Source organism: Monodon monoceros, unplaced genomic scaffold (assembly GCF_005190385.1).
Source record: "Monodon monoceros isolate NGI ecotype Baffin Bay Population unplaced genomic scaffold, NGI_Narwhal_1 Super_Scaffold_16, whole genome shotgun sequence".
NCBI classification, from domain to species: domain Eukaryota; kingdom Metazoa; phylum Chordata; class Mammalia; order Artiodactyla; family Monodontidae; genus Monodon; species Monodon monoceros.
In genome coordinates, this window is record NW_021703772.1 from 61,922,851 (window position 1) to 61,949,022 (window position 26,172).

The 26,172-nt window shown below is 42.4% G+C and overlaps 1 protein-coding gene across 2 annotated transcripts in view; it reads right to left on the bottom strand.

Annotated features, from left to right (window-relative positions):
* MYO3B (myosin IIIB) overlaps nucleotides 1–26,172 on the bottom strand; it is a 474,746-nt gene that overhangs the window by 340,451 nt on the left and 108,123 nt on the right. The window contains exon 9 of one of the 2 annotated variants that reach the window (XM_029225906.1): nucleotides 8,010–8,155. In XM_029225906.1, the coding sequence (XP_029081739.1) occupies nucleotides 8,010–8,155 (146 nt within the window). Of the gene's footprint in view, nucleotides 1–8,005; nucleotides 8,156–26,172 lie in introns of those variants that run through there. The other variant, XM_029225905.1, reaches the window with a different exon arrangement.

Below are 26,172 nucleotides of genomic sequence, written 5' to 3' on the forward strand. Positions count from 1 at the left end.
GGAAAAGCCCTGCAAGCCTCAGTTCTCAGAGGATGACAGTATCACTACTCATTGTAGACATAATGGGAATGGGGACCAAGGCCAGCTCTGCTCCCCAAGGGGCAGTCCCATTATCACATTCATGGGTGTGTATGGGGACTGGGGGGGGGGCGGTCCACATCTCTTAGGAGTGTGTCTGTTAACAAAGGAGTTGTGACAATGGATATTCAAGGCAGATTCCCTCAGATAGACACAGTGGAAGTAGTAAGGATTTACTGAGAAATCAGTCTTCATTCTTAATTTCCCATATAATCATCAATCAGTCAATTAGCTAAAACCCTCAAATGATTGATCTCACAGGTGGTTCTTTTGAATGGAAGGTGTCAATTCTTGAGCTACAAGGGAAAGTAAATTCCTTACAATATAAATACACTTTTGAGATTTTTTTTCTTTGATAGCAGCCAGCAAAAATGGAATGCTTACTATATACTGTTCCGAGCAATTTACATTCATTAATTGCTCACAGCAACTCTATGAGGCTGATACCATTCATATCTTCATTTTACAGAGGAAGAAACTGAGGTGCAGAGACAAGTGATTTGGTCAAATTCATACAGCTTGAAAGTAGTAGAACTGGTATTTGAACCCATGCAGACTGACTACAGAACACTGAGGTAAATGAATTGTAAAAATAGCCCAGTTTTCTACCCCTTCCTGTATCTATGCTTGGAACCCTGTCACCAATGTGAGAAGTGCCCTGGCTAGCCTGCTAGATGATGAGAAGCCACATGTAGCAGAGCCAAGTCGTCCTAGACAAGGCCATCCTAGACCAGCCAGCACCCAGCCAAATCCCCAGCTGACCACAGCTGCACAAGGAAGCCCAGCCAAGATCCACCCGAGAACCCACAGACTCATGAGAAATAATAAATGATTGCTGTTTTAAGCAACTAAGTTTGGGGGTGGTTTGTTACCTACCAGTAGATAAGTGACACAAACCCCAATGCTTGACCACTACGCTATATTTTCTTTCCTATGACGCTGGCTTCACCTGACTCCAGGATTCTCCAGGAATGGACAGCTCCAGCTGTGATGAGCCTTCATCCAGATAACCACCTTACCACCCTTCATCCTTGTGCTGCCCCTGCCCTACCACTATGCTAACCCATGAAGACAGTTTATAACTATTCTTCACCTTTACTCCCTGGTTTTCTTTGGAATCAAGAGGAAATGAGGGTGCCTCAAACCCTTTGGTACTATTTCGAGCTCTGTTTCCTTGCCTACCCTCTTTGCCCATCTCTCCACCATTTGGGAGCTAAATGGGAATTAGCCAAAGTGGTGCCAAAATAATGAAATCAGCGTCATGAGGGAGAAGGCACAGATAGTGCTTGAAGTCAGCACCTCGCATTCACTGGGTTTCCCTTCTCTCAAGGTGGGCCTCCTACTCCAGGGGGATGGGGACCAGCACTCCCTGGAGGCATGCTCCTGCTGTGCCACCTGATCCCTAGGTGAAACCCTGCAAAGCTGAACTTTCCCTGCCTGTCAGGATTCAGGAGGGGCAGCAAGCTGCACCTCCACAGGAACTAACAGCCCCAGCTGCTCAACTCAAATTAAAAAAGAGTTTGGAAACATGTTCCACAGAGCAGAAGCCTTCTGGGGCATTTCTGCCAGCTGCCTCCAGCTACTATGTTATGTTCTCAAGGAAATGGAGAGGAAGGAGGGTACCCCCAAGGCATCATGAGGGGTAGGGATTACAATCCACTAAAATGCGACTAGAAAAAACCCAAAGAAAGAAAAAGACTCATAAAAGACCATGGTTTTTCTACTGCACTATTTCAAAACTTTTTTTGCTCTTAGGCACTCAATAAATGCTAAATGATGCTAATTCTTCTAGCTCTTCTTGCTTTATGAGTGAAGCTGGGATTGTGAGGGTTTGTTGCTCAGGCCAATAGCTAAGTGACCTGGGTTGATGAAGAGAAACCAAAGTTCCCCCAGGGTAAACCCAGCCTTACTGTGCCATTAAACACCCGCCCCCCCACTCATTACACTCCAACAATAGTTTAGCTTTAATTTCTTTTCCTTATATTTCACAGCCATAAGGGAAAATGTCCTGTGACAATTCTGTAATACTAAGACAATTACTGGTGACTCAGGACTCCCTGCTGCCTCTGAATCTTCTCACAGCTGAGGAGCTGGCTTCCCACCCATGTAGGAACAATTTGCTTTGTGAATTGGGAAATTCAGAATAAAAGAAATCTTTACCCTTTAAAAATGATAGAAATTCAGATGAAATTAGATGAAAACTCAGCCCAGGGAGTCTGTTTCAGAACAAGAGTCAATTGCAGGCACTGAGACCCACAAAGACTCATACTTTCTGAGCCCTACCGTCCACAGCATCCAGGTAGCCCAAGAGTATCCTCCGTGATTTCTCCTCCTTTCTCCTTTTTCCTGGGTATCCGACTTCTGCCCATTTCACCTCTGCCAATGAATGGGGGAGGGGACAGTAAACTATGTTCTCCTTGAGAGAAAAAAATCCCTGTCTTATTCACCTTGCAACTCCAGCACTCAGCCCAAGCCTGACTTAGCATGAACAGAGTTAGAGATATCCTAGATTAGAGGGCACGCTCATTCTCAAATCCCCAGCAGACTGTGTTCCAAAGCACTTTTGTAAATGGGTAGTTTAGAGCTTGGAAAGCATTTTTTTACATAAGCATGAAGTTCTAGAGACAGGCTATGTCCTCAGACTCAATTATAAAACTCGAGTTGGCCATAAGAGTCTAATAATGCACGAAAAGTGAGAACTTCATGTATTCCATTGCCTCCTCCTAAATAACCATTTAAAATAGTTTCTGTGAGAAAACGCATTCCAAATCAGGATGCCAGAAGCAGATTTCCATCTACTCCACAACCAAAGCAAGGTTTTCCTACTGAAAAAATAAGAGGAAGATGAAAGGGAGAAGATGCTGCCCTTACCAGAAACAGCCCTGATGTTCATGGCAGGTGCAGGTTTTGCAAGGAGGGTGGGATAGGACAGAAAGGACTGGATACCAACAATGATAACCTGAAATTCTTTAGTTCAAACACTGGTCTTAAGTGTTCTAAAACAGGAACTAAAAGGCAGCTGCTTGAAGGGGAGTTTGGAGAAGGGAGGGATTTCTGGTTTGGGAGTCATAAATCAATGAGCCAAGGAGGGCCTGTGCTCACCTACGATGACTCTTGATTTCTGTTCTTCAGTTCCTTGACTGACACACTCACTGATGCTAATAAAATTCTAGCTCTCAGGTTTACTGTGTCAGTTTGAAATTGGGAGCATGGAGAAGGAAGCTGGATTGTGAGCTTCTTAAAGGCCGGGATATCCTATTCATTTCTGTCTCTTTTTTTTTTTAAAGGAAAATTTTATTCAAGCCAAATATAACTCAGGAACAGCCTCTCAGAAAGCTCCGAGAACTGTTCCTCCCTATTCATTTCTTTATACTGCAGTCCCCTTGGTGCTGAATTCATAATTCATCAATAAATGAGTATAATTTAAGGAAGGTCTTTAACTTTTCAGTGTAGTTGCAAAACATGAGGGCTTTGGAGTCAAACTTCACAGATTCAAATCATTTTCCTTCCATAGGTGCAGGACCAGCGACTTTCTCCCAGGGCTTCCAGTTTTCTCCTCTAGAAAAAAGGGTGGTGATAGCACTTACCTCAAGGGTCACTGTGGGAATGAATGCATTTGTATTTGTGAATCGCATAGCACTGTGCCTGCCACATAAGTTAGCACTCGATAAATCTAAGCTATTGTGTTCCCATCATCATGTAGCTACTTGTCCTATATTTTGCCCCCCAAATTCGTTTCTCAGGGAACGTGATGAACATGAAAGTTGGTTGGTGCAGTGTGTTGAATTGTGGTCCCCTAAAGATATGTCCCCTTGGAACCTGAGAATGTGACATCATTCGGAATAAGGGTCTTTTGCAAATGTAATTAAGACAAGGATCTTGAGACGAAATCATCCTAAATTAGGATGAGACCTAAATCCAATGACGAGTGCCCTTACTGGTCAGACAGAAAAGAAGACACAGAGAGACAGGGAAGAAAGCCACGTGGAAACAGAGGCAGAGACTGGAGCTATGCTGCCACAAACCAAAGAGCACCAGAAGCCACCAGAATCTGGAAGGGGCAAGAAGCAGTCTCCTCTAGAGCCTTCAGAGGGAGCAGGGCTCTGCTGACATTTTGGTTTTGGACGTCTGGCCTCTAGAACTGTGAGAGAATACATTTCTGTTAAGACACCAGGTTTGTGGTCATTTGCGGTGGCAGCCCTAGGAAACTAACTCGCTGGGTACAGTTTGGAACAACCTAAATTTGGTGAGGAAAACAAGCCAGAATATAAACTGGAATTATCACAAGTTCTTCTCCCAAATCGTGTACTACAGGGAAATTTCTCTTTACGAAGGAAAAATCACTGGCTTCAGGGACTGGAATGTTCAAGCCATTCTTTCCCATCCACTCCCAACCGAGGACATTTCTGCTGGGAATCTTGAAAACACTCTGCATTTTTCCACAGGAATGCGGTGGAAGCACTCAATGTGCAGTAAGACTCTGCACAGAGTCAGCAGCTATGTGGCCCCAAATAAATGGGCAGGTGACATGGCTCCCAGTCCTTGTCCAATAAACACACCCACGCTAGTCCCTGCTGTCTCCCTGACCCCATCTGTGGAGGTCCAAGAGGTCATGAGCCAAAGACTCCAAGCTAAGGAAAGATACCTGGTTGCCAAGAAATGTACATAATTGTATACTCCTAATTCTATGGGTTCTTGCAAATAATCTATGAAACAGATCTCCTTTTAAGTGAAAAATATATCCTGGTCATCTGCAGGATCCTTCTAAGCCTTTGGAATTTACAGTCCTCAGGAGAGAGTCCTGAGAGAGATGTTGTTGAACCCACTGATGCCTAGAGAAATGGTTTTCATTCATTTCCTCTCTTCTAACTCCTGGAGAGAAATAGCAGCAGACAGAGCAGTGACTGTCAGAGAGGGGTGACTTTTTTAGAGCAAAGGCATTAGACAAGATGACACATGCTGACAGGCTCAGCAAACAGTGGCTGCTCTGCCAATCAGCAGACAATTTCTGTGCGTCTGCAATGTAGGAAAGATTGTCAGTCACGCAGTGTTTCAAAGACAGGTCACGACGACCCCGTGTGTCATCTTCTAATGCCAATCAGCAGACAATTTCTGTGTCTGCAATGTAGGAAAGATGGTGAGTCTGAGTGTTTCAAAGACAGGTCACGATGACCCCGTGTGTCATCTGCTAATGTGAAGGTCAAAAGAAAGGGGAAGGCGGGTGGAGGCAGAGAGGGGACAGCAGGAGACCCCTGTGCAGGCAAATCAGGCACATCCAGGCAGGTCTCGACTCCTATTTCATGACAAAGCCTGGGGAGCCCATGTGATCACCTGCTTCACTGACATCTGAGGCTCCCACCTCACATGTAACCAGCACTGCATTAATCCCTGTCCTTTAGAACTCGTGAAAGTCACTTCTTCCCTGACTGAGGAAAGGTCTTTTCCTTCCTTCCTTGGTAATTTACTCAATTTATTTCCAGTCAGGAGAGGGTTGTAGGGAAGAGGAGGAAGCCACACACAGTACTCTGGCCCCCAAGAGTGCTCTGCAATGGACTTCATCGTTTAATTGAAGAGAATTCCAGAACACCGACAACACTCATAGCCAAAAAAAATTCTGAAGCCTAAGAGATTCAAAGGATTTTTGTCATTACCTGTCATTTACTCTTCTCCTATTACAAAAGGAAATGCTGAGATAGAATGAGAAAGAGAGCCCCATGAAACATACAGGTAGATAACCTGAGTGCCTGTTTAAAGTACGTAAATGTTAAATTTCTCCACTTTCCATCGAAGAGGTTTTCTGAGGAAAGGATACATTTTTACCACTCAAGATTAAGATAGAGTATACACATGTGCGTGAACACACGTGAGACTGCACTTGGTCAATCTACAGCCCTTCATAAGAGAACTGCGTGATTCTAGTTAACAGGATACTTTTTAAGTAAATAACTTAGTGATTATAAAAAGCTATACAGTACATACAAATATGTTACATTTTTTTAAAAAAAACCTCCATCCTTCCTGTCCAGAAATGTCCAGTTGGCCGTTAAGGTTGTGATAAAGGCAAAGTGTTGAGCACACGTAATCACACTGAGGGTCCTGCTAACCGACTAGTGTTGACGTTCCCTAGTTCAATCTGATTCATCTCTTGCACAGGAACAAAGAGATGGTAAAAGGGTCGGAGATTACACCAGAAGGAAAGAAAGAAAGCTTCAACCTACTTTGGGATAAGGATCCTTGTCACCCCAAGATCCTTTTCTAGCAATTGCTCTGTTCCTGAAGTTCGCCCTGTCCTGAGGCAAGCAGTAGGGGGCTTGGTTATTTGTGTTTCAGATCTGGAAGCTTCTCCCAAGATGGAAGAAGCGAGGGGAGTGAAAGTATAAAGGTTATTAGATATCAGAGGTTTGGCTGGGCACCACAAGCAAGCTAAGAGGAGTCATTGGAGATGAAGGGTCTGTTAAACACATACACATTTGCATGTACACACACACACACACACACACACACACACACATACACTTTCTAGGCTGCCTCATATTTATCACCCTATGAAATTTTTGAACAGTTGCTCTGTACACAAATGCACACTAAAAATTAAATAAATAAGACTGAGAGAAAAAACATATCCAAGTAGATGATCTCTTATCAAAAGTACACGTCTTGCTAATCAGAAACCACATCTTAATTCTGATAACTGAGAAATTATGTGGCTACAGTAAATAAAGAGTAAACCATTTGTAAAAAATCAAAACACACAAGTCATCCCAGATACCAGTTCTCACGTCCTGACATATTACTGTGCACAATACTGTTTTGGGATCCTGCATTCTTACACTGTTTTGAACATTCATCAGGACTATTAATTTGAAAAGCCAGGAGCTCTGTCCTAATCACCAGAACCTGGTTTTGTACTTTGGAAAAGGCGAAAAAACCAACTCTGACTTCGGTGGGAATCATTTTGGGAATAATGGTGGGTCGTTGTTCACATCCGGATTACGTATAAAACGATAACATTATGATGATGAATGCCACAGAGCCTCATCTGCATATAAATAGACCTAATCAGAAATGCAAATTGCAATCAGGAGACATTTTTAAAGACTGTGATAGCTGTGTGATTGTGCAGATAAGGAAAGGTTAACACTTGTATTGTTAAAGCAGCTAAGTGGCTCCCAGCCGGCCCAGGGCCTTCCTTTGAAAGAGACATGTGGAAAGTACAAATCTCCCAACCTGCAACACTCCTGGATGCAGCTTTCCAGAGCTTCATTTTCTACAACTAGAGGCTTGAACAGGCCAAACATCAGCCCTATTCTGATGAAAGACAAACAACCAAACCTCTTGTACAAACCCTTAATGAATACAGACAATAGAAAATAAAATGGCATTTAAATACCCTTCAAATAGATCTCTTTCAGCACAATTGCCCATTGAGACAGAAATTAAAGGATGGAGAGAAAGTCATGACTGATGTAACATTTTTCTGATATTTTTTAGTGCTGGCATACATTTTTTTTTCATCCCTAAGTTTTTCAGCATACTGGAGAAAGATTCAAACTAGAAAAAAAAAAAATAACCAGACATGATTATATAATTTAAAAAGAAAACACCAGTATTTAGACAGATTACTTAATCCAACATCACATTTTCAGTCTTCTCGTGCAAGGCGCAAAAAATGAACATGTCAAAAAAATTAGAGTACTGAAAATATGCAATTGTTATGACATAGTCCTATCATTTTTAGAATATGTTACATTTCAGGAACACCCTCTCCCCCACTTTCCTGCATCTGCCCCCACTTCCCCCCAAAAAAGAAATACATTTTACAATCAGGCTTTCACCGGTTTGGAGAGAAACTGTTTATGAAATATTTATCATCCTTAAAGAGCCTCTTTCACAAAGAACTAATAAGCCAAGAGCGCCATCTTGTGTCTTACCTTGGAATCTTAAAAAGCGTTTTCACAGGATGCATGTCAAAGAGGGGAGGGTCTCCATCCCCCAGTTCAATAGCTGTGATCCCCAAGGACCAGACGTCACAGCGAGCATCATAGGAAGAGTCATACTGCTGCTCACAAGCAATGACCTATCAGACAAAAGCAGGACACAACACATCAACCCCACCCACTGACACCACAGATGTCCTGAAAGGCCCCTGGCCGATCTTACCCCCTTCTCAGTTCCCTTGGCTATACTGATATTAAATTCCAGTAATAATAAGATGTCCGTTTTCTAGGCCTTATTTGTGTGATTGATTTATCATCTGATATGTTCATTAGCTTTTAAAAATGTATCAGTTCAGTTCAAGAAACATGCATTGAACCCTCTAGATACCAAGAACAGTGCAAGGAGAGGCACAAGGGTGAATACCTCACCACAGCCACCCTAATGTCCTTTAAGGAAAGGCTTTGTCTAGATCCTTCATCTCATTACCAGCTGCTGAATTCAACAGTGAGGAGCAACTGTTCTCAAAGATGCCTATCTCCTGCACAAAGTTCCTAGGAGCACAGCATTTGAGCAGAAAGCTGCTGGGAGACTGATGTGCTTAACTTAAAAGAGGAACCACTTCCTCCCATTCCCCTTTTCCAAGAAAATCGGCCCCCTCCTCAAACCCCAACAACTGGTTTGTGTCTCAGCCCAGCTGCTGCTTCAGGTATTAGCTCTACTAGGTGCAAGAGAAGGGGAACCAGAAAATGCCCTTGGGCTTGTCATTGGTTTGGAAAGTATGGAACCTTGTGGGGAAATCTTTTTCTATCAACGTTTTGAGTCAGACAGGAAAAGTCCCACCACTTAGACTCTGGTGGTTATCACAGTGGGGTCAGGAGAAGGCAGGGGTGGGCCAGAGGCTGTGCAGGAACCAAGTGCTCCTATTTGACCTTAAATCTGCTTCCTTGACCAAGGATGACCCATGGCTATGAGCAGGTGGGAGACTTTATTATTAGAGTCTGATGATGTATGTCCAACAGCCTACGAGGTAGATAGACAGCATCACTGGAGACCGCAGCAGGGCCAAAGTGATGGTCCTGCCTGCCCTCCTTGGCTGTCAGAAGGTCTTTGACTTTGAGTAAGATGGACCAACTGGCCACGGGGAGTAGAAGAGTGACGGATCTGGCTTATATATTAGCAGGCTACTGTGCTGAGGATACAATAATATGGAACATGAATAGAAGAAGCAAATCTAGTAAAGATGTTACTGCAGGACTCCAAACTAGAGACAGTGAGAAATAATCAGATTCTGATTATATAATTTTGAAGGTAGAGCCAACTGGATTTGCTGAATGGGACTTGTAAGGAAGAAGAGTTGAAGAAGAGTTCAGAGTTTTTAACCTGGGCGATTCCAAAATGAGATGGGGAAGACAGTAGGAGAAGTAGGTTTGGGTTGAACAGCAGGAGCTCCACTGGGGACATACTAACTCTGAGATGACTGTGAGACTTCCAAATGGAGACTACTTTTAGCTGGGTAAGACGCAGACTTCTGACCTACAGAATAAACACACGTTGTTTGAAGCCACTAAATGTGTGATATTATGATGTCAGTGACAGAAAACTAATACACCTGCTCTCTGCCACACCCAGTTCACTGGTCTCGTGATGCCAAGCAAACATACCCGCCATCTTGCCCAAGACTTGGTGTTCCTTCTCCTATAATTTCTGTCTACCCTTCTCTTCTGGTTTCTGAACTAAAGAACCTTTTTCTATGTACCTGCATCCTTGGCCTGATCCCAGCCCAACCCCCTGAATAGATTATCCTGCCATAGAACATCCTTTTAACACACAAAAATCATACTTTTAACACATTATTTTCAAATATGCATTCAAACTCAAGTTCAAATAATTCCGATTTTGGAAGCAGAGGCTATTACATTGCCCCCCGAAGATCTCACTTTCATCACCTCCATCTGGTGAGAAACTACATTATTCTAAAAGATCTCCAGAGAAGGCTATTTACCACCTTCCCTTCCAGAAATGACATTTCCAAACGTGTAAGACAAACATAATTTTAGACCTATCAATCAGCAAATAGTTCACCATTCTTATACATCCCTGTGAGAGAAAAAGAAATAAGACTCTATCCTTCCCCAACAGGAGCTACGGCCAAGTGAAATTTAAAGTGAATCTATAATAAATTAAATGACAAACCGTGACAACTAAAAATGTCCTAAGACAATACGTACTAGGATGTCCAATAAAGGATATGGGCTCCAAAAGCTTGGGATATTAGAGGGAGACCAATTCAGGCTAAGCAAGACAACAAAAAGTAAATAGTGCCCATAGTCCACAACTTCCAGAAAGAAATTCAAATCAACTTCTAGCTATTCTGGATGGGACACAGAAGGCAATTCCAAGAACCCATCCAAATGTGGGAATGGAGACATCCTATCGATTCTCAAGTGCTGTCATAAAATATTCAAAACGTTTATCTGGTTTCCACTTCTCTTTACAGACAGTCACACATTATCTTCAGCTCAGTCTGATTAACAGAAGAGTAGCCGTTGGCCAAATTCTCTTCCCTAAACTCAGCTTGTAATGTGACAAAAGAATTATTTAAGCTTAGCCTTCTAGAGAAGTTTATAGAAAATGTCTCTAGTAAAATAACTCACAAATAATTATTGAGTACCCATGAGCCAGGCATGGTACTAGGTAGGTATATAATCATTCTGTCAGGTAGGTACTACTATCACCTTTTGTAGGTATGGAAACTGAGGCATAGCACAGTTAAACAGCTTCCGCAGCACCCATAGCTAGTCATGGTCAGGGACAGAATTTGAATGCAGGCAGAGGAGAGACAAGTGAACAGATTATCACAATGTGATAAAAGTACTCTAAGTAATAAAGGTTATATTCAAGAAACAGTTGAATTATCAGCATCTGTACACATATTTTGACCAAACTAATCACATTTTTGAGATTTTTGTCACCTAAACTCTATCTCTTCAGAGGGAGTCTCTCTTTCCATCTCTCTTTACTGGGTTACATGTGATGGGATTCAAAGAGGTACTCTGAGAGGTTGCATCCCAACTGAAGGTCAACACATCCTAGAACTGGATTCCCTATCAATCCAACAATAAAGTCTGCAACTATTTCTTTAGGAGAAAAAGTAATTTCATTCTCCTTAGCTCAGCATTCTCCTTGTCTCTAGGTAAAATAAAGCTGAGTTAAGAATGCTTAAATGGTGGATTGGTCTTGCCCCCAGGAGGAAGTGACCTCTCAAAGAGCTCTCTGAATCTGTTGTTACAATGCTCCACAAAGAAAAGGAGAGTGGCAATGTCAAGTAAGTGCACTGCCCGGGCACCAGGTTTCCCAGGTTCTGTAAGTCATATTAGAGGGGTGGGGAGAGAGGAGTCTGAAATGGTATTGACACAGGCCCAGGACCCCAAACACCTTGTCCTCTCCCACTCCTCAACCTCACCTCTACTGCCCCCAGGAGGAGACATGCCTAAGGCAAGTGTATTCTCTCCTCTACCTCAAGCCTTTACTTCAGTCATAGCAGTATAAATGATGCTGGTGGTAGTGGAATGGGGAAGATGGAATAGTTGTGAGAGAGAGTTCAAGGGAAGACTTGCAGGGCTTGGGAGGCTAGGAAAAGGGACACACCAAGGAAGACAAACATTATGACCCTGGGTGACCAGGAGAATGATGGTGCCATTTATAAAACAGGGAAGTCAGGAAGAAGAAGTCAGTTTGGTAGGCAGTATAACAAGTTCAAATTGGGTCTAAGCTCTAACTCTAACCAGGTACAGAAAAATCATGTGTGCTCTTGGAAACTCACTTCTTTTTTTTCACATGTAGATGCAATAAGAAAAACAAAATTCCATCAGGATCAGAAGCAGAATATACTAAAGGGTAACAATAAAGCACTGATGTGTTATCAGTGACTTCACGGAGTTTTATATTATAGTAAATATATCCTACATTTCGTTCGGAAAACCCGAACGAACTTTCTGGCCAACCCAATATATCATGAACTTTAACAAACTGGTAAATTTATCTTAATCCAGCATTGTGAATAGAAAAACTGCTAATGAATGTCATTTTACAAAGTAAGAATTCTCCAAAGTTGATTTTAAAGTCCCACTAGCATGTTCATATGAAGAGGATATGCCTTCTGGAATGTTCCAAAAGATGTGTATGTAGACTGTCACAAAATATTTAGTGCACCTGGCAAAGGCTAAGAGCACAGAATAAAATGAATCAAAATAAAGAGAGCTCTAGTGCAGTATTTGCTAATGGCCTATTGGCTCCAAGATTAAATTATTGTCTCGCTGAGTCTCAACGAGTTTCAGGATGTATAAGTCCCTACATACTTCTGCATACTCACTTTTAACAATCTTCAACTCTTTGTCATGGCATCCGTGAGTGTTTATACTGTTTCTGAGTTTTAATGAGTAGTTTTATCTACTTGGTGTTAATCTATCATTAACCTCATCACTCCTTCTAGGTTTTAAAGGGGCCAGTCTTAGGATCTCATCAACGTGACCCCTGAAGTAAACAGAAGTAACCCAGGGTAAGGATTATGTCTTATCTTTCTTCCTCCCTCATCCACATCGATTTGTGGCACTCATCAGAGAAGCTTTGTTGAAAAATCTTTGGATTGGAATCAGAAAGTCTGAACTCCATTATTCACCAGCTGGGTCCCTTTGAGCAAGTCCCGTGAAAACTCTGAGCTGAGGGTTCTTCAGTTATAGTGACCCCACTTTCTAGATCTATAAGATGGCAAGATGGGGATGAATCATCTCTACTATCCCTTCCAGCTCTAATATTCTATGACTTAATGATTTCCAAATAAGTGGCTTTCTTATCTCAAAAAGATATCTCAAACTGAGAGACTAACCTCTCCATGCAAATTACCTAGCAGTAGATCATTCTGGGGTGTGAACTGGGTGGCTGGAACCTTGAGGGGATTTTATTGCCAGTATTTTGTAGAAGGTCTTAAGGTCTATGAAAAGATGCTGGTTGCTGTGACAATGCCTCCGTTAAGGAAAATGAGCTTCAGCGACAGAGCAATTGTTTGGATACTGGTTAATGGAGCATGTCCACGTTCCTACCTTGAAATGCAAACATGGCTTTTCTGATACGTTTAGACTACACTGCTGCTTATTTTAGGATGGGGAAAGACACTACTACTCGGATAACTAGCAATGTCTATGCACTAACAGCCTCAGTGCTCAATGCCAATTTTACCCAGAGGTGGGCTTGAGCCTCCCAAATGTTGGTCATTACCACCTTGGCTGCCCAAAACTTCTTTCTGGAGGGAACCAAGGACAAGAAATAAGTTTTCACTATAGTTTAGCTCTACTGGTCTTTGTAGCAAAGGCCAGCAGTCAGCTTTCTTTGTTAGGGCAGTTCTTCGTAAGCCTTCTTCAAGCTAACGGGTTCCAAAGTTGTAGACTCTAAATCTTCCCCAGTCACTCCCTCCTCCCCTCTCCTAAAGGAGTTTAGAGGGTAAAACTGCACCCACAACTTGATAACACAACCACTTTGACACATGTCATCTCCTTATCCATCCCGGGCATGGTCCTCTGAGTTCTGTTGAGGGGGCTGGCCCTTTCCTCAGCCATGAGCTGGAGAAAAGTAACTGAAAAGCTCTGGGACTGTGAAAAGACTTGCACCTCTGGATGGTGCAAGAAAATCCCAGAGCAAGCCTTCTTCATTTTGGTTGCCACCCCCTCACTGGATAACTTTAGCAAATTATTTAATCTCCCTGTATCTCTTCTTCCTATGAAAATTAAACAATCCCTTCCTCATGGGTCTTACCTGAAGCACTGCTTAGGAAAATGCAGGTTACCCAGCTTTTTCTATGGCACCAAAATGTTAATAGTAGATATCATTAGGTCACTGATGTATGGGTAATATCCATTTTATTTACTTACTTCTTTAAAACTTTTTGCATTTTCTAAAATGTCTACAGGGAACATGGATTATTTCTACAACAAAAAGAACAAATTTTGTCTGTTTTTCTGTCTTGAAAATGTAAATAAATATTAGAAAGTTTGCCTTTTCCTTCCTCAGGGGTATGTACTGGCTGTGGGGATTCTTCATCAGCAAGGTGACAGGTTAAAGGTGTTGTCTTGGTTGTAAAACTAGGGTCCCATGAATTTAAAAAGAATTAAAGAAATTCTCTTCTCAACCATATTCTTTTCCATTGTAAGCACCAGACTAGAGTTAGTACTTACACTTTCTCAGGCCACCACGATCCCATGAAATGCCCCATTTCAGCCTAGACCAAGAGTAGGGCTTACTGATAAAGTTCCCAAGATAGGGGGTGAGATCCATCCTCTACCTCTTGCAGAAAGACTTGGGCTATGAGAACCTTAGAGAACAGTTTCTCCTCATCTCAAAGTCTTCATTATCTATAAAGAACATCTGTATTAAACTGTATGTAAAGGGGACAAAAAACAGTCAATGTATGTACTCCTGCATTCAGAAAACCTAGATTTCTGTAACCTATTTAACTTAAACCATTTATCAAATGATATATCAAAGAGCTGCTGGGCTGAAATCTCTTTCAATAATGTGATTTTTAACCAATACTTTCAAGCAAATAATATTATAGTCCCACCATAAGGAAAAATGTTTTGCTCTTATAAAAAAATGATTTACCAAACTTAAAAAACAACAGATGTTATTCAGACTATTTTATTTTTCCACTAATATTTTTAAATGTCATTAAAAACGCAATTAGGTTTGCTTTATATGATCCGATTTCTCATCTTACTAGAATTGATCATGTGATCCAAAATTATAACCAAAGGTTAAGATTAAAATTTCACTCAAGTACAGAGGCAAAATGCTGTTATCTCAAGAGCTAAATTTCAGCTCACAAAGAGGCAAAGCAAATAAACCTAAAGCTATTAATCTTTGGCTGACCTTGAGCCCCAAAATACAGCCAATAGACTGGCAAATAAGATAGGCTGAGAGGTAGGAAGGCAAATAGGATTCTTAATTTTGCTTACATAATTCACACAGCATAATTAATAAATGTTATTGATCATAAAGATTTCTAAAATGGAATTTCCCTGGAATTGTAAATTGCAGTTATAAATATTCCAGTGGCAAATATTGTTCATCAGTTTTACATACAAACATCTTAAAGTGTTACAAGCTGAGATACTGAACAAGCACATGAAATCTCTTCCCTTGGATGGAATATAACTTTGAGGGAGGATACATTTGAGATTTGAGTTTTTTTGCTAAGAGGATGTGGACTAGAAGAACTGAAATTTATGGGGGGTTTTATTTCTCTCTTTTTTTTTTTTTAGTTCATTCATAAAACTCAAGACTAGAACTGAATCTATACTTTCTACGCTAAGAAACTGCCAGAAATAATTTAAATTATACTGTTCTTATGAAATTCAGAAAGGTCTCTAATTAAAATATGATGTTCTACAAGTCTTTTCTCAGGATTGTAACATTCAGCTTATGCCTTTAGAAAAATAAAACAAAGTTCAAATTAAAAACACTCAGGGCATCCCTGGTGGCGCAGTGGTTAAGAATCCGCCTGCCAATGCACAGGACATGGGTCCGATCCCTGGTCCGGGAAGATCCCACAAGCCGCGGAGCAACTAAGCCCCTGCGCCACAACTACTGAGCCTGTGCTCTAGAGCCCACGAGCCACAACTACTGAAGCCCGTGCGCCTAGAGCCCGTGCTCCACCACAAGAGAAGCCACCACAGTGAGAAGCCCGCGCACCGCAACTAGAGAAAGCCCGTGCGCAGCAACGAAGACCCAACACAGCCAAAAATAAATAAATAAATAAATTAATTAATTAAAAAAAATAAAAAGACACAGAACACGCATTCACAACACCACTTCCCACCATGGCTGGTGGAGGGCAGGGGGGGACTGTTCTGGGTTTGAGGCCAGCATACACACTGATTTTTGCACTTAAATTCCCCAAAGCCCTGGGAACATATCACTTATACTTAACTATATGGTAAGCCCTGCTCTAAAACTCAGGACCAGTATCACAGAACTCCCCTGTGAAAGGTAAATCAGCAACCCCAAATTTTTGTATGTGTCCTTAGTACTCAAAGGCTCCAAAGGAACACATTTGCTTAGAGACCCAGGATCATCCCACCACCCTCCCCGGCTCCAGCAGCTTCCCCACATCAGAGATGGATGCTGGAAGGGATCCTAGGATTCATTAAGTCAACCCCCCTATTTCACAGAGGAAGAAACTAAGGTGCTGGGGGAGAGCTGACCTGTCCACAGTCACAGAGCTGGTTCGTGGCCAAACCAGGAGCAAACTCCATGGTTCCCGCATGAGGGAAGCATCTCCTGGGGATTATTATAGTACACAGAATGCTGAGCCATTGCCAAAGGGATTTCGTGCTCCATAAGCCATAGCCACACCATACTCTGAGCGTGTAAGCACGCCCTCCATTTAAGCAGATGGAGTTCCTGCCGCCTCTCACTTCCCCTGTCCCCTCACTTTCCCTTCCGCTGCCCCTTTCCTTTGTCAGCTAGTGCTCCAATTCTACCAGAGTTCAGTTAAGGAAAGAATGAGTAGGAGTTCTATAATTCAGTTCATTTTACAGCTGTTAAGTCAGGTATTCTTACCCCAGGTGAGAAAACAGATTCGGATGGGCTAAGAAATTTCTCAAAGTCATACAGCTAGTAGGTAACGGAACTAAAGCATAAGCCCGTGACAAGAAACTAATGGGGGGGGGGTGGTTCTCCTCCACAGTACATCTGAAAAACAGGAAGGGAAGCAAATCAAACAGAATATCTGAATGCTCCCGCACGGGCATACCCCTTTATCTGCACGTAGTCTCTGGGTTCTGTCCTCTCCCAGGCTGATGTCACCAGGCAAACCAGAATGCCCTTGGGAATGTCACACATTCCTACCAAAGAGTGATTTCCTTTAACCGTTTAAAGAAGGTGTGGGGAAAAGCTGGGCCATAATAGAGCACCATAAATATAAGTCTGCACACCCCTACCTGCTCCTGCTTCATCTCCACCCCAAGGCTCCTCTGGGTCCCATTCCTAATGCTGACTGCCCGCCTCCCTTTTCTTTCCTCCAACAGCTCAAGGACCGTCGGACAGAGGAGCCGATGCAGCGTTGGCCTAGCCGTGAACTCCCTTTCCCTTTCTTGGGGCTGAGCCCCTATGCCCTGGGCGGGGCAGTGGAAGCACTGACCAGAGGGTAGCCACCAGGTGATTTGAGACTCAGAGCTCAGGAAGAGCAGAGGTGGGCTCTGATGTTTCTTCAGCAAACACTTCTGCCCCTGCAGGAACAGTTCTTCCTCTTTGGTGGATGAATAAGGGGAAACAGCAGGTGTCTTACCCTTCTCACCTCTGCAGAGAGGGGTGGGAGGACAGCCTGGAAAGTTCCAAATGCTCACAGAGGCTATTACTTTGAAACATCTTAGCACTGAGCAGAAGGCAGGACGGGGAAGGGGGGATATGAGTCCTCTGCTCTGGGCTCACGTGCTTCTGCACATCTGGGAGCTGAGGCCTCAGATGGGGTCCTATATTTAGACCCGCCAGGAGGAGGGTACCAACAAGTCACCGTCAACTCCAGGGCCAGCCCCCCACCTCCACACTGACAGATGACATATGACTCAACCCCACAGAGCTCCAGCTGAGAGGGGAGCTATCGCTGAAGCTGAGGGTACAATCCGGGGCTGCACCAGTCACTCTGCCCTTGCCCTGGGCCCTTTACCCGCCGGAGCCCCAGGTGCCTGCGTTGTGCTCCAGGCCCCTTGAAGGCAGAAGCACTCTGGGAATGCAGGCAGGGTCAGCCCCAGAATGAGAAGGGAGGGAATCCCTGCTTCTTAGAGACTGACACAGGAATCTGGAGGGAACCAGGGAACACAAATGGCTACAGAATCTCAGGGGTGAATGTCTTGGGGGAAGACACACAGGTCTTTCAGCCAAGGATCCAAGGTTCTAAACCCCTCACTTGAACCTGTTGAGCAACCAAAGCCTACATTCCTCACAGTGAAGTAACTGGCAGATGGGATCCCAAGAATCCTCAGCCTTTGAGAACAGAGTCAGGTAAAATCAGACCCTAAAGGTCTCGCCATTGCCATTGTTTCACCCTTATTGAGATCTTGGAGAGATCCCACCTTCCTTATCTGACTAATACCAGAGGCACGGAATGTGAGAGCTGGAAGAGGCTTTTCCCCCCGGAAACCATAAATGTTCTCTGAAACACAGAAGGGACCTAGGAGGCAGAGGCTACCCAGGCCAGTCTCCTTCCAGCTGAGAACAGGATAGGGAGGGTTGGGCTCAGGCAACAGGCACCACCATTTTTAAAGCACTTACTATGCTGGGTACTGCAGCAAGCACTTTCAGTACATCGTTTCATTTTGTCCTCTGACGCTGTTGGTCAGTGATCAGGTGGTAAGCAGGGTATCTATGATTTGCTCCCAGGTGTATCTGACTCCAAAATTTGTACTCTTATCTCTTCTACCAAACGTGAAGCCATATTAAAATAACTGAACCACAATCGCTTTTTTAAAATGAGTGGCAGAGCTGTAACTATTTAAAATCCAAATCTCCTAAATTCTATTCTGAAGAACTTTGTTATTTTATTTTTCCAGATCCTTCCCTTGGGCATTAATTACATTGGTCTCTAGTGTCATGTTGAAATATTGCACTTTCCTCAACATATTAGGAAGTATAATTTTTATCTAAAATAATTTTTAAATTGGAATAGAAAGATATTCATCTTATCTGGTACACTGGTGGTTGCAATTAAATGGTTTGCTCTAGTATAGTGGCTAAGAGGGAGGACTTTGGAGCTAAATACCTGGGTTAAAATCCTGGTGGCATCACCTAACAACCTGTCCAAGGACAAGAACAGTACTTTCTGTGACTTACTTCCTTTCTCTAAAACATTGGACTAGTAATAGCAGTAACTTTATGGGGTTATTGTAAGGATTACAAATGAATTAATTCATACAAAGCACTTAGTGCCTGGCACATAGTAAGCACTCAACAGATGCTATTAATTCTTATTAGGTACCAAACCCATTAGCTAGAGCTTAGGGAACAAAATGGTAATAATGACAACAATAATATTTCAGCTCTGTAGTGGTTTATGGCTTTCTCAGCCCCTCAACAAAAAATATCTCTTTTGTCATTTCTATTCCTGGCAGTGCCAAAGGAAACAGCATTATTGTATCATTTAGCTAAGAACGGCATAATTGACGAAGGCAAGAGTGGTTGCAAAAAGCCTGCGATATTTCTGCATTGGTGTAAGCCAGTTGTTATGGCAACCGTCCCCAGTCAACCCTTTGCCAGGGAGAGAGAGATCCATTTTTGGAGCCGTCACAGCACATCTGTTTCTCCACTCAGCTGATTAGCTCTTGTTTGCAACAATTAGCAGATGGAAGTAAAAATGAAAAAAAAATTTTTTTAAAGAAGCAAATATTTATTTTATCCACAAGTCTGCTTTCTAATACAGAAACAGACCTTTGGCTATTTTAGGAAGATTCCAAGTAAACGGGATCCTTAATATATAGGCTGCTTCTCTCATTGGTGGGATAGCAAAGTTTAGTCAACCTATACATTACACGTGATAGGTCCTTCATGTATGTCTTTTAAAATGATGTGTCTCCACCACCACTCCATCTCTGCACGGCTTTGTTGTAGGAGCTGACTCAGCACACACTTCCCACACTGTACATCCCATATGAACACACTGAAGCAAAAGAATACAAGGCTGGTGGGCTAGGAAACCTGAATTCTGGGTCACGTCTGCTCTGAACTAGCATGAATAGTATCCTCTCCCTGCCTTAGTTTCCTCACCTGTAAAATGTAACTTGGATTCCCATGCTCTCTGAAAAGCCAAACAGCTCCAGTATTTACCAGATACGTGAATTTGGGCACAATACCTCCTACCCCTCTTTGAGCCTCATTTTCCTCAGTGGTAAAATGAAGAAAATAATATCTACTCTAGAGAGCTGTTGTGAGAATGAAATAAAATAATGTATTAAAAAAGCACCCGGGGCTTCCCTGGTGGCACACTGGTTAAGAATCCAATGCAGGGGACACGGGTTTGAGCCCTGGTCCAGGAAGATCCCACATGCCGCAGAGCAACTAAGCCCGTGCGCCACAACTACTAAGCCTGTGCTCCAGAGCCCTCGAGCCACAACTACTGAAGCCCGCGCGCCTAGAGCCCGTGCTCCACAACAAGAGAAGCCACTGCAATGAGAAGCCTGTGCACCGCAACCAAGAGTAGCCCCCGCTCACCTCAACTACAGAAAAGCCCGCGCACAGCAACGAAGACCCAATGCAGCCAAAAATAAATATATTAAATAAATAAATTAAAGAAAACTAAATGACTTACTGGGCATACAGTATCTGGCACATGTTAGGTACTTAGTTAAAAAAAAAAGAAAAAAAGCACCCATCCCAGTCCCGGTGCGTTAATGGGTGAGTCCTCAGTAAGTGAAAGTTTCCTTCCCACTGTATACTTGCTTAGTAGGTGGAATATTCAAACTATCTGACAATCAGTTGCACATGGCACTGAAGTTGGTCCTTGAGGTCCCCTTCTCGCCAGACATTACCCCCTGGAGTTGCTGGATCATTAGAAAATCTGGATGTCCCAAGGGAAGAGACAGGCACCTCTCGTGGTCAAGGAGCACTCAAGGGGTTCTGGATGGCAGCCACTTACCATCTAGAACAGAAGTATTTCAATATTTTAACAATCAGCGTGGTCACACCAGTGCATCCCAGCTAACTGTAAGGCGTTATTTTAACAGAGACTACAAATATTTGTAAAAGTTCTATGCAGATGTGGGATGTTATTATTCTATCCTTATAAGAAACTGGCTATCAGGAGAGAGGGAAGGAGAAAAGAGGCAATAAACATGGGTAAAGGGAGGACTGTGTTAACATATATATATGTCTGAGATACAAGCCAATGTCACAGGCAGGGAGGGAGACCACAGGCTCGATGTCAACAGAAGGTTGAGGGAAGTGACCTGAGCCAAACATCTCAGGAGATAATCCAAAGATGCTTGGCCAGAGAGCAGGTAGGACAGCACAAAATTCTCAAGGTACTGAGGGCTCACGTGAGAAGGCCGTTTGTTATGGTATGTCCAGAAGAACATATGGTACATTCTAGCACATCCAGAAAAAACTGTGTTTGCCTCAAACACCTTAGGCTGAGAGAGATCAGTGTGTGTGTATGTGTGTGTGTGTGTGTGTGTGTGTGTGTGTGTGTGTGCAGATAGGCAAAGCTGAGCTCTCCAACTAAGCTAGCGCCTGTAACATGTAGACCTGTAGGTTGCAAATGACTGACTGATTACCTTGGAAATCAGAATTATTTACTACAGAAGAGGGATGTTAAGTATTTGGAGGGTTGTTATAGGTTGAATCGTGTCCTCCAAAAAAAAAAAGATATGTTAAGGTGCTAGCCCCCAGGACCTCAGAATGTGAAATTATTTGGAAATAGGGTCGTTGCAGATGTAATTAGTTAAGGTGAGGTCATACTGAAGTAGGTGGGCCCCTAATCCAATATGACTGGTGTCCTTACAACATGATGGCCACGTGAAGACAGACAAAACAGGGAGAACGCAATGTGATTACAAAGGCAGATATTAGCGATACGGAGCTGCTAGCCAAAGAACGCCAAAGATTGCCAGCAAACCACCAGAAGCTAGGAAGAGGCAAGCAATGATCCTAGAGGCTTCAAAGGGAGCATGCCCTGCTAACGCCTTGCTTTTGGACTTCCAGCCTCCAGAACCGTGAGATAATAAATTTCTGTTGTTTTAAACCACCCAGTTTGAGCTACTTTGTATGGCAGCCCTAGGGAACTAGTATGGAGTGGCCACGGCTTTGATCCCGGGACAGGAGGAGAACCCACTTTAACTTCTTGGCTGGCCAAGGGCAGCTCCAAGGGAATAAAGGGGGTGTCTGTTGGATTGTACCACGGGCGCTTTCACTGGTGGCTGCTAGAATACTGGAGCCCCTGCTGCCCCTCAGACACTCACAGACGATGTTGTCCTAACCGCCTCCAGGTCTGTCCGTAACAATGAAGCCATGCAACTTGCAGCAGTCACAGCCAGGGAAATCTAAGAACCTGGGTTTCTGATGGCTTTACTGAGCTGCTGAATCAACAAAGTCTGGAACCACCTACCTCTGTACTCACAGGAGAAACTTCATTTCCTATTGCTGAAGTCATTTTGCTCAGGGTAATCTGTTAAATACAGTTTCTATGTTGAGCATCTTTCTTTCCCTCTTAAAATCATCTTCCCGAGTCATAGTATGCTACTGACGTACTCAGTTTGTAAAAAAAACTGTACTGACCTTGACTTTTAGATTAACTCTTACTATGCCAGCCAATATTTCCCCAGTAGCATTGCTTCAAAGTACTATCACACTAGGCGCACCCCCTAAAATTTTTCTTCTCCTACACTGCTGAGTTGATACTGTTTTTACCCAGCATCTTTCAACTTTATGAGTGTCCACATGAGATGTCAAGAGGAAATAAGTGGAGAGTGCTGTGAATATGATAGTCAGTTCATGATGCAGCTTCAAGCTGCCCCGGCGAACTGCTGTTTGGACTGCGTGTCAAAGTTTGACGGTGGTCTGGTCACATTCCATTAGCTACCTGGTTTGAAGCATAGCCTATTTGAATTAAATATTGTAGTTAGGCTGGTGAAATCAAAATGGAAATACAAATGGGAAAAAGGATAATTTGGTTCAATTTCTCAAAAATAAAATAGGATCAAGGATCATTCTGCTGCGTTTTCAAAATAAAAGCACTGGTGGCATGCAATGGTTTTATTCCACTGGCATTGGCATTGCACACATTGCTGTCATATTTAATCTAAATACCACTTATTCACACAAGAAGAAGTGAAAGCATATTAGGATCAATATACTCTGCAGGCCACCATACGAAGACAATGTCCATTTGAACCACTACCGATTATACTTTCAAGGACTCGTCTTGACCCAAAGCCTGGCTCACGGAAGAGAGTATAAATGTTTGTTGAATGGAATGCTACTTAGCCATAAAAAATAATGAAATAACGCCATTTGCAGCAACATGGATGGACCCAGAGATTATCATACTAAGCAAAGTCAGTCAGACAGAGAAAGACAAATACCATATGATGTCACTTATATATGGAATCTAAAATATGACACAAATGAACTTATCTCCGAAACAAAAACAGACTCACAGACATAGAGAACAGACTTGTGGTTGCCAAGGGGTAGAAGGGATGAGGGAGGGATGAATTGGGAGTTTGGGATTAGCAGATGCAAACTATTATATATAGAATGGATATACAACAAGGACGTACTGTATAGCACAGAGAACTGTGTTCAGTATCCTGTGATAAACCATAATGGAAAGGAATGTGAAAAAGAATATATATATATATATGTGTGTGTGTGTGTATATATATAACTGAATCACTGCTATATAGCAGAAATTAACACAACATTGTAAATCAGCTATACTTCAGTAAGATAAAAATTTGTTTTTTAAGTTTGTTGAATTGAACTGACAAATGGAAGATTATTCCTGTGGACACTCTTAAAAGACTCTTCGTTGGAAAGAGTAATTCTCCATTTGAAAAATAAAAATGTGAGGTTTGTGTAGGACTAAGTCTCAAGAACTGCAGCCTGGTCCCAAAGCATCTTGGATGCAAGCACATATCCTGAGAGAATCTCTGAGTCATACACAGAGCAACTGGGCACTTGCTCCTGAGAGGCACTGTCAAGGTCTCCGCCCCATAATCTGCCTACTGCTCAATTTATCCACTACAGCAGGCAAGATGCAACACTGGCTTTTCCCTGATGAGAAGGGAACCAGTTTCAGGCAATCTGGGCAACAGAAGCTCACCATGGACCACTAAACTGCCCGTAAATACAAACACTCCACATATTTTCTTCAACCCAGCTGAAACTGAAAAGTCACAAACACCTCATGAGAAATGTACAAAGCCAAGAGCAGGTTTCTCTTATTTGTATTTTGCGGTTCTGAGAACGCCAACTTGCCGCGGATTGTAACGGGAACACCATCTTCTGAGTTATGCCACACTAAATATTAGTTGAGTGGCCTCAGTTATGCTTTCCTTTAATAATAAATTAATCAAAATCTACGGAGAAATTTGTGAATACCAATAGTTTTAAAGCCCTCCTCAAACTACCCTCCAAATTCATCTTCTCCTTTGACTTTTTTACCAATGTATTCATTCATCCAACAGATGCTTATTGAGCATCTAGCCTGTATCAAGCGCTACACTGAGAGCTGGGCATCCCAAGTCCCTGCCAGAGTTTACAGTCCAGTTGGGAGACCTGCTTACCAACAACTATTGGGTTGGCCAAAAAGTGCCTTTGGTTTTTAAGTAAAAATAAAAGACACATTTTTCATTTTCACCAAGAACTTTATTGAACAACGTATTCAATGCTTTATTCCACTACTTTCTGCCATTTTTCAGGCAAATTCATCATTCCGTCTTCCCAAAACTTTTTATCTTTTTGAACAAAGAATTCTTCCAGGTGCCCTTTACAGTCTTCCAGGGAATTGAAATTTTTTCCATTAAGAGAATTTTGTAAAGACCAAAATAAATGGAAATCTGAAGGTGCAATATCTGGTGAATATGGCAGATGAATCAAAACCTCCCAGCCAAGCTGTATTGGTTTTTGCCTGGTCATCAGAGAAACATGCGGTCTTGTGTTATGCTGATGGAAGATTATGTGTTTTCTCTTGACTAATTCTGGATGCTTTTCACTGAAGTGCTGCTTTCAGTTGGTCTAACTGAGAGCAGTACTTGTTGGAATTAATCATTTGGTTTTCCAGAAGGAGCTCATAATAGAGGACTCCCTTCCAATCCCACCATATACAAACATCACCTTCTTTAGATGAAGACCGGCCTTTGGTGTGGTTGGTGGTAGTTCATTTCACTTGCCCCACAATCTCTTCCATTTTATGTTATTGTACAGTATCCACTTTTCATCATCTGTCACAATTTGTTTTAAAAATGGAACGTTTTCATTATGTTTAAGTAGAGAATCGCACACGGAAATACAGTCAAGAAGGTTTTTTTTTTGTTTAACTTATGTGGAACCCAAACATCAAAGCAATGAACATAGCCAAGCTGGTACAAATGATTTTCAGCGCTTGATTTGGATATTTTGAGTATGTCAGTTATCGCCTGTGTGGTATAACATTGTTTGTTCTCAATTAATGTCTCAATTTGATCGCTGTCAACTTCAACTGGTCTACCCGACTGTGGAGCATTGTCCAGTGAGAAATCTCCAGCACGAAACTTTGCAAGCCACTTTTGACACATTCAATCAGTCACAGCACCTTCTCCATACACTGCACACATCTTTGTTTTGCATATCAGTTGCGTTTTTACCTTTCTTGAAATGATAAAGCATAATATGCCAAAAGTGTTGTGTTTTTTCTTCCATCTTCAATATTAAAATGGCTACACAAAAATTCACCAATTTTGATAAGTTTTTTTAAAATGCACACTGGTGTGACAGCTGTCACAATACAATCCAACAAAATTGTTTTGAATGAAGTTAAAGACAACTAAGTGTTACTAGAGCCATCTTAAGGAAAAAACCGAACAAACCTTTTGGCCAACCCAATACAATACAATGGTCATGGTTTGCTAATGGAGGGTGTAAAGGCTGCAGTGGAAACTCAGGGAAAAGAACCTCAGTTAGCCAAGGATGAGGGAAGGTTTCCTAGGGGAGTTGCATTTGCGCTGAGACTTGAAGATTGAGGAGAAATGTTCCAGAGTTCTGAGGGCCATCCCAGATGATGTAACAATATATGGAAAGGTTTAAAGGAATGACACATAAGGATAGATTTGGAGAATTACCTGTTGTTCACTTCTGTTGAGGCATTAAAAACAAGTATATTGGGGAAAAGTAACCTGAAATGAGGCTGGACAGTACAGAAGCTGGAATATGAAAGGCTTTGCTCCCCATTCAAAGGAATCTTGACTTTGTCCTACAGTGTTTCTCAAGGTGGGGTTCATGAGGTCCCTATGAAAATTTTTATGTTTTTGCTTTTGTTTCAATGATAGTTTATTAATAATAATAAAATGGGAGAAGTTGCAGTAAAAACATGTTCCAGATCATCTGGATGGCTAATTGACACACAATTTCAGTGCC